Source organism: Trichoderma virens, assembly GCF_000170995.1.
Source record: "Trichoderma virens Gv29-8 chromosome Unknown TRIVIscaffold_2, whole genome shotgun sequence".
Taxonomy (NCBI): domain Eukaryota; kingdom Fungi; phylum Ascomycota; class Sordariomycetes; order Hypocreales; family Hypocreaceae; genus Trichoderma; species Trichoderma virens.
In genome coordinates, this window is record NW_014013747.1 from 566,337 (window position 1) to 580,753 (window position 14,417).

The 14,417-nt window shown below is 50.3% G+C and overlaps 6 protein-coding genes across 6 annotated transcripts; 3 read left to right on the forward strand and 3 right to left on the reverse strand.

Moving 5' to 3' along the window:
- Positions 1–569: 569 nt before the first annotated feature.
- Positions 570–993, forward strand: TRIVIDRAFT_139472 (uncharacterized protein; the record flags this gene model as incomplete). The annotated part of the gene is made up of 3 exons (XM_014104826.1): positions 570–628; positions 700–786; positions 891–993. Coding segments are annotated over 3 exons (249 nt in total), but the record flags the coding sequence as incomplete, so codon positions are not given.
- A 487-nt stretch (positions 994–1,480) lies between these two features.
- Positions 1,481–3,178, reverse strand: TRIVIDRAFT_63422 (uncharacterized protein; the record flags this gene model as incomplete). The annotated part of the gene is made up of 5 exons (XM_014104827.1): positions 1,481–2,066; positions 2,125–2,556; positions 2,609–2,633; positions 2,685–2,699; positions 3,130–3,178. 5 exons carry the CDS (start codon positions 3,176–3,178, stop codon positions 1,481–1,483), a joined length of 1,107 nt encoding a protein of 368 aa, XP_013960302.1.
- A 471-nt stretch (positions 3,179–3,649) lies between these two features.
- TRIVIDRAFT_176419 (uncharacterized protein) lies at positions 3,650–5,072 on the forward strand (the record flags this gene model as incomplete). The annotated part of the gene is made up of 4 exons (XM_014104828.1): positions 3,650–3,810; positions 3,873–4,255; positions 4,323–4,410; positions 4,461–5,072. 4 exons carry the CDS (start codon positions 3,650–3,652, stop codon positions 4,966–4,968), a joined length of 1,140 nt encoding a protein of 379 aa, XP_013960303.1.
- Positions 5,073–5,104: 32 nt separating this feature from the next.
- On the reverse strand, positions 5,105–6,027 carry TRIVIDRAFT_55501 (uncharacterized protein; the record flags this gene model as incomplete). Its single annotated transcript, XM_014104829.1, has 2 exons — positions 5,105–5,850; positions 5,913–6,027. The coding sequence occupies 2 exons, from the start codon at positions 6,025–6,027 to the stop codon at positions 5,105–5,107; spliced, it is 861 nt and encodes a 286-aa protein (XP_013960304.1).
- An 18-nt stretch (positions 6,028–6,045) lies between these two features.
- TRIVIDRAFT_229224 (uncharacterized protein) lies at positions 6,046–8,487 on the reverse strand (the record flags this gene model as incomplete). Its single annotated transcript, XM_014104830.1, has 2 exons — positions 6,046–8,355; positions 8,430–8,487. The coding sequence occupies 2 exons, from the start codon at positions 8,485–8,487 to the stop codon at positions 6,392–6,394; spliced, it is 2,022 nt and encodes a 673-aa protein (XP_013960305.1).
- Positions 8,488–9,117: 630 nt separating this feature from the next.
- TRIVIDRAFT_79664 (uncharacterized protein) lies at positions 9,118–14,310 on the forward strand (the record flags this gene model as incomplete). The annotated part of the gene is made up of 6 exons (XM_014104831.1): positions 9,118–9,321; positions 9,381–11,531; positions 11,588–11,926; positions 11,977–12,976; positions 13,046–13,464; positions 13,524–14,310. The coding sequence occupies 6 exons, from the start codon at positions 9,118–9,120 to the stop codon at positions 14,235–14,237; spliced, it is 4,827 nt and encodes a 1,608-aa protein (XP_013960306.1).
- Positions 14,311–14,417: the final 107 nt, after the last annotated feature.

Genomic DNA, 14,417 nt, shown 5'->3' on the forward strand with positions numbered 1-14,417 from the left:
TGTTTCCAGCTTCTTCAAACCTCATACCAAAATCCCATTTCTAGTCCCGAGTAAACCCAACCAAAACGAAGCCAAGATATTCGCTTCCCCTGCTGGTTGGCCAACAAGTGCCGTTGCCGTCTCCACACACATTTCATGCATGCCAGAGAGAAACAAGGGTGGCAAACTCCGTTGCCCAGCCAACGTCCGTCATTCGTTTACTTTTTTTTTTCCTCTCCGGAACTTTGTAGTACGAGTATGTGAATGAAATGGGGACGTCATATTTTTCTGCCCTTGTTTATTCTTCTCCGCCCCTCTATTTGGAAAGTAAACTAAGCTGAAAGAGCTGACGCTTGCATTTCTGGAACGTTTACAAAAACGGGTGCTACCCCCTGCGTTTTTACGGGCTGTGACATTCACGGTCGATTTGTTGCAACACACCGAACCAAACTGTCTTCTTCAACACAACCACCTGCACAACCACCATAACTACACAACCAACACACCGTCAAATCACAATGTCCGGTAGCAGGATCCTCGGAGACAGAGACGTCAACGCCGCTCTAGCCGATGGCCAGCCTCTCGGCAAGGACGTGAAGACCATGGAGTACCATCGCCAGGTGCTGCAGTCCAAGATTGCTCATGAGCCGTATGTCACCGCTCCTTTTTGCCTCCAACTTTCCGCCTTCATGTCTTGCTAACTAACGTCTTGATATCCAGAACCAAGCAATACGTCTCCCCCTCGGATACCATCATGAGCCCTTGCACGGCAAAGCTCTCGGCGCTACGAAGCAAGCAAGTCACCAAGTATGTCACTCACTCTCGAACCTCCCAAATCTCTACATCGAAGAAACCCACAACATCCCTGGACGAGAATCAATTCAGAAGACTAACATAATCTGTGCTTCAAGGGCCAAACCAAAGTCTCTCTTCGCCCAAGCGAGCGCTAAGAAACTCCAAGGCGAGAGCCTCTTCGGCGCAAGGCCAGATCAGAGCGAGAATCCCCTTGGTGCTAGAAGCGTCAAGGCCGAGCGGCCCCTAACTTCGCGACTTCGCTGATCGGGACCGTGTCCCTTTTATATTCATTTTACATTTTTTCCTTTGTTGGTCCGGTTTTATTTCTTGTGTACATTAACGACTGCTTCTTTTTTGCACCCTTCATCACGATGGGAGACGAGAGAGACAAAAACTATCAACTTGGTAATGGTTGGGCTGAGCAAGACCTCGGACTAAAGAGAGGTTATCGCGGGAACTTGTGGGTTATTAGGGGCATTGGCGTTTTCCGGATTACGTACGTATCGAGTACGTGCCCTATTATGGTGATTCCGGAAAGGGTCGACATGAATATTTTCATCTTTGTTTTTTTGCTTTTTTAATTGCTATGACTGATAAATACTACTATCAAGGGGAAGCTAAGCAATTCACCAATACGAGATTCTGATTAGAGTGCAACTTGATAAAACAAGGCTTCGTTGACTATGTGTTTTTTTATGCTATTGTACTACGCTTTCCACGCCGTCACGATATACACGACATCCTCATCTGCAACGGGATGTCCTAATCCCACCCTCTGAGGAATGTGTCTCGCACTGGCGCCCCAAACTAGAGCGTACTTGAACGTATCTTTTAGCGTGCGGTGAATCCTGTCGCACACGTCTTCAATGGTGCTGTTATTCCGCACAATCAAAGCCTCGCTAAAGTCCGGGTCGGTGCCCTTTCGCTTGGTGTAAATGCGGATCAGCTTGAGCTCCTTCCAGCACCGGTCGATGACGTCTTGGATGCCTAGGTCGAGTTCACAGCTCATGACGACGGTGTGGTCCTCCCTGGCGAGCTTGTCGAGAAAGTCAAGCGAGACACTGTCGATCTTGTTGTAGACGTATAGGCACTTGATGTACTTGCGGTGGTCCTTCATGATGATGTCGATGAGGTCGTCGACGGTGGCTTCTGGATCTCGGATGAGCACCTCGCAGTTGAGAATCTTGTAGTCGCGCAGGATGTTGAAAACCATCTTCTCGTCCAGCCTGTTGGGCGGAGACTGAAACGTAATCTTCATTCCGCCTGCCGTTTTGACTTTGAGGTAGATGTTTCTTCACCTTTTGTCAGCTGATAGGACGCCATGTGAAAATCACATTTCCTTCTACTTACGGGGGTTCGCGATTTAATCTGATTCCAACAGCTTCCAATTCTGCCTCCAGCAGAGCTCTTTGTTCAGCTCGTTTCGTCGCGTCCAGGACCATGAGGATCAAGTCGCTCGTCTTGGCAGCTGAAATAACTTGTCGACCTCGTCCCTTGCCCTCGGAAGCACCTTCAATAATACCTGGCAGATCGAGCAGCTGGATTTCAGCACCACCATACTCTAGCACTCCAGGAATGGCTGTGAGAGTTGTAAATGCATATGAGGCTACTTCGGATCTGGTCTTGGTGACTTTGGATAGAAATGTTGACTTCCCTACTGATGGGAAGCCAACTAGAGATATTCGGGCATCGCCGCTTTTACTGACGTCGAATCCGGAACCACCACCGCCGCCACCTCCAGGCCCTGGCTCTAGTAGCTGTGCTCGGAGACGTGCGAGCTTTCTAGTCAAATTAGGCATGGCCGAAGCATGGAGGCTGAATTGTCTTGACTTACCCTTTCAAGAGACCCAAATGGTATTCTGACCTTCTGTCAGCCTTGGTAGATTAATAAGAATCGTTCAAAGACATACCAGTCGCCTTGTTTTCTATTTACATCGTTAGCTAGACTGTAAATGAGGAACTTGATAAATATGTGCATCGATATGCCCTATACCCTGAACAAGCAGGTAATAGAGAGGAGTTGGCGGTTTACAAAGCCGATGATATACTCGACAGGCTAAATGGGATAGGGCTTGTAAATATGCATCTTCAATTGCACACATAAAACGAACCGCCCCAAATGTATCGCAGCTAGCCTGTCGAGTACACCAGTCATCTTCGTAAGAATGCCGTCCCCACGTCATTTCACGCTTTCCGCGGTTACCAAGAGATGTGTGTATGCGCAACGCGAATTGGAATCGCGGCTGTCTATACGACAGCCTCTTGGGGGTAATTTGCGGCTATAGCGGCACATGGAGTACTCAGGGAATTACAAAGACACAGAGATTGCAAGATGGATTCCGTAGGTTTACTTACTCTGTGTTTTTCTCATCTCCTCCTCAATCCTGCGTAGGCCATCAGTCATGATCTCTCATAAAGCGACCAGTCTACTCACTCCTTAATCTTTTCTGTAATGTTCACCATCTTGACAACGGTTATTTATAGACGGAAATACCGTCTTCCCACGTATATCAGTAAAAGAAAAGAAAAAAAGGGGGTATTTGTCTACTTAGAGACGTCTCGTTAAAGCCTTAGAAGAGCAGCGTTGAAGTCGGCTCGAGATTTGAGATGGCGGGGCTCTGGCAATTGGAGCAAAAGCCTTAGGAGGGGCCCGTTGGCTTTGCAATGGCGACCGCACTAGCCTCACCGCCTGCCTCTTACGCCACACTCGTCCTGCAGCCTTGCCGGCGCGTCGAGCTGGACAAAATTGCTGCTTCAAGCTTGCACTTGTCATCGCTGCAAAGTGGGCGTCAGTCTTTCATTTTGCTGAATCATGGCCGACCAACAAGAAGATGGTGTCGCAATGGCTCCAGTATCCGATGAGGAGACTCAGAACATGGCTGTTGCAACGACGAACAGCGAGGTCGCGGCTCCTACCGAGAAAAAGGTCGTCAAGAAGATCATCCGCAGGAAGAGGAGGCCAGCCAGGCCGCAAGTCGAGCCGGATTTCTTCACGAACGAACCTCCGCCGCAGACGGGAACGACTTTTAACATTTGGTGAGTGATGAGAAGCTGCGAACCCTCGATTGTGCGGTACAACGACAACTGATACCGGCCAGGTACAACAAATGGGCGGGTGGCGATCACGAGGCATACCAGCAGACGAAATCGAAGGGACGCTGCAACGTTGCTCGCGATAGCGGATACACGAAAGCCGACGGCGTGTCAGGAAGCTATTTCTGCCTATTCTTTGCCAGGGGACTGTGTCCGCGAGGAGCAGACTGCATGTATCTACACCGACTCCCCGGACCGTACGACGTCTCGGCGCCGAATGTCGATTGCTTCGGCAGAGACAAATTCTCCGACTACAGAGATGACATGGGCGGTGTTGGAAGTTTCATGCGCCAGAACAGAACCATCTACATCGGCCGCATACACGTAACAGACGATATTGAAGAGATTGTGGCGCGACACTTTGCTGAATGGGGCCCGATTGAACGAAGTAAGTGCCGTCACCAGCTGCAACTACACTGCTTTTGTTTTGGACTTCACTGACCACCAGCATTCAGTTCGCGTGTTGAACTCTAGGGGTGTTGGTTTCGTTACCTATGTTAACGAAGCAAATGCGGAATTCGCCAAGGAAGCCATGGCGCACCAGTATGTATTGCTCATCATGCCTCATCTCAACATCCGCTGACCAATGGCAGGTCTCTCGATCATGACGAAATCTTGAACGTTAGGTGGGCCACGGCTGATCCCAACCCCATGGCACGAGCCCGAGAAGCGCGACGAATCGAAGAACAAGCCGCCGAAGCTATCCGGAGGGCGTTACCAGCAGAATTTGTCGCCGAAATCGAGGGCAAAGATCCAGAGGCAAGAAAGAGAAGAAAACTAGAGAGCAGCTATGGGTTGGAAGGATATGAGGCCCCAGATGAAATCCATTTCGCCCAGGGCCCTAGCGCAGTCAATCCTGCTGGAAGACGAGGATTCGAGGTGGAGTATCAAGAACGGCCTCTGATCGAAGATGGAACGGTTGGAGAGACGGAACCAGAAGCACAAGAAGGAAATCAACAACAACCGGCACAGAGCGCAGGTGTATTTTCCAGCAGCACTCTGGCTGCTCTAGGCAGGGCAAAGGTTGCAGTGGCATCGAAACCAGCGGCCCCTGCTTCTACGGGACCTCTGGTGGCATATGATAGCGATAGCGATGAGTAAATGGGGCGTTTTTATGGTATTTGGCTTGGGATTTATCTATAACTGTAGATTGGGTACAGGATTCTTGTTATGCACAGCATTCATAATGATACCATATTAATATTAAAGAGCAAAAGAGAGTACTAGTATATACTGCTCAGCTGTTGAATATTCTCGAGTAGAGCAGCTCATGCCGCCCAACCCACAGATCCATCACCGGCACACTCTGTCCAGCTTCTTCAACCGACGTATGCCATTCCCTCTCCACCACTGAATTAATCAGGGTCTGCACGTTGTCACTCGCAAGCAGCTTCTGTGCCTGATACGGCCCAAACATGTTTGCCCTCACGGCCGCCGAAATCAGCGCCTTGACGTGGCTCAACATGAAGACATAAGCCGTCTGTCTAAGCGTCAGCCCCACGATGGCGCAAATCGCGCCGAACAGCGGACCGAGATGAGCTGAGACGAGAGGAGCCTCGCCACCGGCCTTGGTGCTCTCTCGACGAAGAAGCGTGGCAAAGTCCTTGAGGACGAGGGCGTCGTCCGCGGCGCTGCTCGGAAGCGTCGCCTTGAACGAGCGCTCCCAGATGCTCAGCAGCGCCCTGCCCTGGGCGACGCTGGCACGCCGGCCGACGGTGCAGATGACGGCGGCATCGAGCTGGTCGTCCAAGGACGCGAGGGCCCCGGGCTGGCGGTGCGCGGCGAGGACGAAGGGCAGCGTCGTGCAGGCGTAGGACGACAGCGAGAGGGGCAGAAAGGCGCCAAAGGAGGCGCGGGCGTTGTGCGCGGCGAAGGACTCGAGGCCGCTGCTGAAGGCGAAGGACCCTATGGGAAGCGCGGAATCAGAGAGCAAGAGGAGGAAATGCGTTGATGAAGACGGTGATGGCGATGGGGCTGGCCGGACTGAGGTTGGTTTTTGCGTGAGTAAATGGACGAGATAAAGATGTGGGCGATGTTTGACTTACACGGGATGCCGGGGTTTGATGAGTCGAGAGCACTCAGACGGGCTTTTGCCTCGTGTAGACGACTCTCAAGCTGGGCAATTTCATCTTGGATCTGAATCTCATCTTGTGATGCCATTTCGACGCATGTGTGTATGTAAAGTTTAAAAGTTGTATTGCATTATCTCTCGTCATCCGTTCCGTATTAGACCGTGTGATATCGCGATTGATACGATACACGCCAACGCTGTCTAGCAATAGTTACAAATAGGTATGTATATGAACAAAATTAAAAGCCAAAAGAAAAAGAAAACACAAAAAAGGAATAAAAAACCAAATATCCATCCAAGCAGCAAGAGCTTCCAGCTTGCATTCCACTCGGTCCCGCTCGTAATAAAACATGTTGATAACCGCCCTCCATTTGCCGAATAACACCAACGCTGATCCCTAAATCAAAAACAACTATTATCGTAGATTGCTCACAATGGAGCATCGTCATCTCTTCATGGCCGTACATTTTCCTTGTCTGTTCCATCTCGTCGCTGGGCCCTCTTTTCGGCCATTCTCTTCTCAATCCGAGCCAGAGCAGCTGCTCGACGCTCCGGTGGCAATGAGGCCTTGCCGTTGCCGCTCTTGGGCACTTCCTTCAGTCTCTCTTGACCTGAGTCACCGCTGCCTAGGCGAGTAAAGCGATCCTGTAAAAGGTCGATCTCGACGTCCGTGTCGTCGATGGATGCCGGTTTCTTGGATTGAGCCATGGATTTTGCGAAAGCGGGCATACCGGCAAGTGCAATATTGTCGCTTCCTGCGTCGTTCCCTGGCTGGCTACGCTTTGGCACGGCCTCACTGGCAGAGGCTCTATCTCGGGATGCCTTTGACGCAGAGGGCTGCCATTTAGATTTGTCGTTGATCAGTCGGTCGCCCGAGGCCTCAGTTGTGCCCCTTGACTTCGCTGCTGTCCTAGACTGGCCCGGCGTAGCATCGGTTTGATACTTGTCTCGTAATGTTCGAAATTTGGCATTGCCCGCTTCAAAGAGATGTCGGGGCCGTTCAAGATCTGCCACGTCAATGCTCCTGCGGGTGTCATCTGCTGTAGCGGAGAACCTAGGTAGATATATCTCATCTTCGTCGTCCCTTGCCGGCTTATTGTCGCCAGGTTTGTAATTCCGGCCTTTTGACCGACCTCCGTCAACGGCATCCTTAGCTTTCAGAGTTTTGATCTCTTTTTTGAGATCAGTTATCTTGGTTTGAGCACGCTCAAGGACGCCCTTGGTATCCGCATCATGAGCTTCTCTCTCTTTTTTGAACATGTCAAATTCCTTCTTCAATTGGCCAAGTTCACTGTCCTTTCTGGATGATTCTTCCCTTGCTTGTTTAAGTTGGGCCTTCAGCTCCTTCATCTTTGTCGTATCGGTAACTTCATCGGTAACTGGGTGATCCGCAACTTTTCGCTGTTCAGCAACTTTTAGCTGAGCCTTGAGAGAGGACACTTGGTCTCGCAGGGCGTCCAACTCCTTCAGTTGCGCTCGAGACCGTCGCAGTTCTCGCTGCGTCTCGACCAGAGTTCTTGCCGTATTGGGGGAAGTCGTTCCTTGCAACCGCCTCCACTCTCTTGATTCGTCGTCCTCTTCTCGCGCTTGGTGCAGCTCCTCAAGCTGAGCCTCCAATTCCTGAACCCTATGTCGGTATTGGGCCGCAAGGGCTGTTTGCTTTGTGAGAGTTGCTAATAACTCTGCTGTCTCGCTGCTAGAGGCACTATTCTGTTTCGATGCCATCTGGTTTGCGTTTTCAGCAATCCTCTTCTCCATAGCAATCACCTTTTCCTGTTCTTCCTTGAGTCTCTGAGCAAGATGGATAGCTTCCAAGTCCTTCTCCTCCGCGTAAGATTTGAGATGCTTCTTGTACTTGAGGAGCTTCTCCATCTCCGCTCGTGCTTCTCGGTGATACTTTTCAAACTCCTCTTTCCAGTATTTGCCTGATTGGGAGTGTGGCTCATTCAAGTCCACTGTGGTATCGTGCGCGTAATATTCGCCATTATCGTCAAGTTCATCCTCCTCCCATTCGTCCTCCTCCGGCTCGTCCTTGATAATACGGGGCTCGGTCACCTTGGAAACGTTGGTGGTGCTTTTGCGCCTCGCCTTGTCGAGCACATCGGATAGACGAGTTCTTTTGCTGACTGCAGCCCCCTCGCCATTCGGGGAAATGGTTTTCGTCGTGGCAAGATCACGATTGAATGATACGCGTTTCGGTCTCGAGGTCCCCGTACCAGGTGTGAGCAGGATGCCTTGCGGCTTTAATGGAGTATCTAAGCCATGGTCTGCTGCCATGGTTGTCGATTTTGCTGCTTTGGCCCTGTCCCGCGACGCTCGCTGTGCATCCCGAATAGGAGTGCCAAAGAGAGCACTTTTGAAGGATCTGGCAGCAAAAACGGGCCCGGGGGTGTCTGGCAGATCAAGAAGCGTCGTGTCTAATTATTGAAAAGAAATTATTAGAATACATCCATCACGACCATATTATTATCACGGGAAGCACTTTACATACCGCCGGTGTCAACCGCGTCCGGCGCGTTGTCCCCGCGCCCCAGCATCCAGCCCAGCATGTTGGACGAAATGGCTGAAATAATCGGATCTTGATTAAATCCAGTACAAAATCGATCGTATTTTGTATTGGTGTATTTCTAGTGAGCTTGCAGGCCAATCGATTCGAGCGTTGCTGTATCCGCAGGGTCGATGTTTGATGGTTGCGATGTTGTATTTGTTTACTTTGCTGTGGTATGTTGGCCAGTGACGAAATGCTTTTTTCCCTTATCGACACAAGCCACAGTGCGGCGATAAACAACCAGCCAACCTGAACTCTAGTGGTGAACTCTAGTGGTAATCAGCAGGTCCCTAGTTGGTTAGGAGGGGTTTCCCGCAATCTGGCAGTGGATCGATCGCCACCCGGCCGCTGTAGCCCACTGGACAGGTCCTGGCTCAGCCCTGTACAGGCACAGATTTAGCGGCCCAACAGCTGACCATGGGCCGCAGGGGATCGCTAACGTACCAGGTGATGAAACTGCCCCGCCACCAGGTATAGCTTCATCGAGCCGCTACTGGCTCTTCTCGACATTCTTCCTCCTCCATACCACACCAGCCTTATTATCCCTCGTCTCTACCCGTATTCACAATGGCCTCTTCTGTGTAAAGCGTCACGGCTTTAGCTGTGGCTCTTACCTAGGTATCACGCGACTATGGCGTGGAAAAAACCCAGGATACTGACGGCGCCGCCGCAAAACTCAAAGGATGACTCAAGCTTTCCGGGCCTCAAGCCCCCCGGTCCGGATGCGACGACCAAGATTGAGTACGAAGAGCTCCAGAGGAACGAGATTTTTGCCTTAGAAGCTATATACGGAGATGATTTCATCCAGCATACGGCGGCGCATAGCGCTTGGAAGGTATTCCGCCTTGAGTTTCTCAACCTTGCTGGCGCATGTCGACTTACACATATATTTAGAAGTCCGACCCGTCATTTGACATACGGATCAAAGCCCCAAGCGATGAAGACTTTGCTGTGACAGTCGGATTTACTATTACGGCGACGTATCCAAAGACACCACCGCTTTTGACCCTCAAGGGCCAGAGCTACCTCCGAGAGGCTACTGGGTTCAAGATTCAGAAGTTTTTGGAAACACAGCCAAAGATTTTCGCCAAGGAAGCTGAAGAGATGGTCTACAAGATTGTTGAGGGTATTCAGGATATCCTTGAGGATGCTGCGCAGGCAAAGGCGTCTGGTAAACAGCTGCCGTCGCTAGAAGAAGAGCGTGATCGACACGAAGCGGCCTTGGCAAAGCTGGCGCAGGAGCAAAAGGAGAAAGAGAAGCGCTTGGAGGAAGAGGAGATGAAGGAGCAGGAGAAAGCTGCCGCCGAAGAATTACAACAAGAGCTTCAGCGGCAGAAGCAAAAAGCGAGAGAGTCAAAGTTCAGTCGTCGCACAAATGGCTTGAGCCCTCACCGGCCATCCTCATCCTCGGTCTCGAATGGCGAGACGATTGACTTTGATCAGTTTTGCACTGTGACTGATCGCATGGGAAATGTTTTGACGTTCAGATCTGTCACTGGGAAATCCGACCCTCGTGCCGGAGAGGTTTCCACCGTTTATACCGTGCGTCCAGTTCTCTCGAATGGCCAAGGCAACCAACTATTGGCGTTGAAAGAGGCTGTCTTGCGTCCAAATGGGAAAGATCAGAAAGAATTCAAAAAGCAACTGCAGTCTTTAGAATCTCGACTTCAGGATCTCAAGATTGGGAACAAGATTCATCACCGACATCTTGTCGATATTCTTGATTTCAAGGTCGAGAGTGGTGCAGCCGCTGATCGTACCGCATCCAGTACATGGACGGTGAGGATACTAAGCCCGCTGGCCGAGAGAGGCTCACTGGAGGAATTGCTAGAGCTAGCAGGCCATCTCGAGATAGGAAAAGTTCGAGCTTGGACAAGAGACCTCCTGGATGCGCTAAACTTCCTTCACAACAAGAACATAGCCCATCAAAATATCCACCCAAGGAATATCCTCCTCTTTAGGGAGTCCACCGGTGAAATTATACCAAAAATATCTGATGCCTCATATCAGAGAGAGATTCACAATCTCACTTCCAAAAAGCAAGGCCCCCCAGGGCTCGCCACCGCAAAGTCTGCGTATTGGCTACCACCAGAGATTGCTGCGGCCACCAAACCTCAATACACATCCAAGGCTGATATATGGGACTTTGGCATTGTATTCGTACAGATGGTATTTGGGTTAGATGTGCTTCGCAAGTATTCGTCTCCCAAAAATCTGATGGAATCGGTGATGCTTTCCCAGCCCCTCCAAGAGCTGGTCAGCCGTTTCTTCAAAGACGATAGGCAGAAGAGGCCGAGAGCGTTTGAACTTGGGGCTAGTGAATTTCTTGCGACAGATGCTCCTGTCCTGTTTGAAGACAGTTCTGCCATGCTGTCTCACAGCCCATCCATCAATTCTTTGCAAGCCCTTCCCGTGAGGCTCAGACGAGACTCAATGAATAGAGCAATAGCCGTCTCTCGGTACACGGAAGACTTTGTGGAAGAGGGAAGACTTGGTAAGGGCGGATTTGGTGAGGTTGTCAAGGCTAGGAAAAAGCTGGATGGACAGATATACGCAATTAAAAAGATCACACAGCGTTCACAGGCAAGCCTTACGGAAATCCTCAAGGAAGTCCGACTGCTCTCGCAGCTTAGCCATCCCGCAGTTGTGCGGTATTACAACACTTGGGTCGAAGAGATTCCTGATTCAACAGACACCGAGGGTGAAACATCAACGGATGACTACACAGAGGATACTCGGGACACAGGTAACGAATCCGCTGGTATTGATATCCAGTTTGCTACAAGCACTGGCGGCTTGGATTTTATATCGTCCAATGCTGGAGTGGAATTTGACTACGATTCGGACGAGGACGAGGAGGACGAGGAGGACCATGATTCGTCCGATGACGAAGAAGACGACGATCGAAGCTCTATTATGGACTCCATTGGTCATCGTGAAAAGCATCACGAGAAGGACAGGCTAGCTGCCCTGCAGCGGCGCGCTCGAATGCATCGGTCTTACCGAACAGTTCTCTACATCTCCATGGAATACTGCGAGAAGCGGGTACGTATACAAGATTGATCAGCTCCTCTTGAGCAGTTACTCACTTTAATCCTTAGACTTTGAGAGATCTTATCGCGCGAAAGTTGTACAAAAATACTGCAGAAGTGTGGCGGCTTTTTAGACAGATTCTGGAAGGTTTGGCGCACATTCATTCGCTAAGTATTGTTCACCGCGATCTCAAGCCGGAGAACATATTTATTGCGAGCAGTGCCGACGGTGTGGACAATGTCAAGATTGGCGACTTTGGTTTGGCAACCAGCGGCCAGTTTTCTGTGGATCGAACCACTGTCAACGGCTATGAGGCAGATGACATGACAAGAAGTATTGGAACAGCTTATTACTCTGCCCCAGAAGTGCGATCTGCATCCAATGGAATGTATAGCACTAAAGTCGACGTATGTTTCTCTATACGTATGTCTACAAGTGGAAGCTGACGTGCTTACAGATGTATTCCCTCGGAATCATTTTCTTTGAGATGTGCTATCTGCCTATGATGGGCATGCAAAAAGCCGATGTTCTTGGGCAGCTTCGACGTCCTGTCCCTGTTCTACCCTCGGATTTCCGACCTGCTGAAAAGACACAAACTGAGATTGTGCTCTCGCTTGTCAATCATAACCCCAAAGAACGGCCATCTAGTTCTGATCTACTCAAGAGTGGTAAATTGCCAGTCCAAATGGAGAGCGAGACCATCAGGCGAACTTTGGCGGGTCTGGCAGACCCTAATTCCCCATATTACCAAAAGATGTTGTCAACGCTGTTTGCACGGCCCGTGGAGGCGGCCAAGAATTTCGCGTGGGACATGAACGGCACCACACCCAGTTCTGCCGAGCTTCTGAATCAAAGCATCGTCAAGAATGCGTTGGTGGCCATTTTTCGCCGTCACGGAGCCCTTGAGGCAACACGAACTTCGATATATCCCAAGACGGTGCACCATGCTGACAACGCTGTTCGACTTCTTGATTCCAACGGCACTGTCCTCCAGCTTCCTTATGATCTTACAATGGGACACGCCCGAATGTTGGCAAAACACTCGCAGACTCCTCCCCTGCAACGCACCTTTACGTTTGGCAGCGTGTTTAGAGATAAGCAAGATACAGGGCAGCCTCAGATGTTTGGTGAGGTGGATTTTGACATTGTCACGATCGACACGCTGGATCTGGCATTGAAAGAAGCCGAGGTCTTGAAAGTCCTGGATGAGATTCTCCATACGTTTCCATCCTTGTCAGCCTCGCAAATGTGCTTCCATGTTGGACACTCTGACATCCTCCAACTAATTTTCGAATACTGTGGTATTCCCCCTTCTTCTAGGAGGGCAGCGGCAGATGTCTTATCCAGGCTAAACATTCACAACCATACATGGCAGAAGATTAGGATGGAGCTTCGATCTCCTGCAGTGGGAATCTCAGCTACCAGTATTGACGAGCTTCAGCGATTCGATTTCCGAGGTACGAGTTCACCGTGGCCATTGACCCACAGCCAAGACATTTCGATCCTTTGCTAACGATATGATACAGACACACCAAACAAGGCGTTTGCAAAGCTAAAGCTCGTTTTTGAAGGCAGCGACATGTATCAACGGGCCGCGTCGACAATAGCACATCTCAAGGAAGTGGTGGAGTATACCAAGCGATTGGGCGTCACTACCAAGATTTACATCAATCCTCTCAACAGTCTCAAAGAAGGCTTTTACATCGGTGGCATCCTTTTCTCCTGCATCTACGATAAGAAGGCCAAAGACGTTTTTGCCGCTGGTGGCCGGTATGACCACTTGATCAACGAGCAGCGTCCCAAGATTGGAGGGCAGTTTGAAAAACGCCATGCCGTCGGGTTCAGCCTGGCTTGGGAAAGGTTGGCAAAAACGCCAAAATCCGGCGGCTACTCGTTTTTGAAGAAGAGCGAAGAAGATGTGAGCAGCATATTCAGCAGTAAACGTGTAAGTACCTATCAAATCATGCGACAGTTTGAAGTGCCCGACTGACGCCAAACCTGCAGTGCGATATTTTGGTGGCAAGTTTTGATGCAGCGACTCTTCGATCCTCTGGAATTGAGGTATTGCGGCTTCTCTGGTCACACGATATAAGCGCAGAGCTTGCTAGGGACTCCAGATCTCCAGAAGATTTAATGTCGAAACACCGGGATGAGAGCTATTGTTGGATCATCATCATCAAGCAAGATTCTATGCTGAAAATCAAGACTGTGGGAAAGAAGGATGTACCGGATGTAGATCTTCCCATGGCGCAGCTCCTTTCCTGGCTGAGACCTGAGATTCGAGACCGAGATTCCAAGGCTGCAGCAAAGTTTCGTGGAGCACCCGAGCCAGCAATACAAAGCGAGAAAGATCACGAGCAGGAAGTCAAGATCATGGTTGCCCAAACCAAGAGCAAAAAGTTCAATCGGCGCACAGTGGTGGAGCAAGCACAAATCACCGCAGCCACGCTGATGAATTCGTTTCTCGAAGGCCCTATCTTGGCCGTCGAAACCAGCGATCACCTGATGGAGCTTGTACAGAACACAAACTTATCAGACCCTGAAAGCTGGCGGAGAGCTGAGCATGGCGTGGCAACGTCGGAGAAGAAGAACATTCGTGAGATTCACGATCAGCTTGACACCTGGAGGTACAGGTATGAGAAGAAGAATGGCTCGAAGCATTCGTTTTTGTACAACTTCCGATCGGGAACCTGCATGTATTACGATTTATCAGGATAAGAGACGTATTTTGTTGGGCATAGGGGCATCCGTGCATATCATTCGAGCGATGTATCTTGACAGGTAGCATTGGGCCATTTCTCTATCATATACGTGATACCTTGGATGGAAGGATATCTACGCAAGTATACTTTATCCCTGAGTTGGGTATAGCTCGTACTGGCCCTCCACACGCCGTCC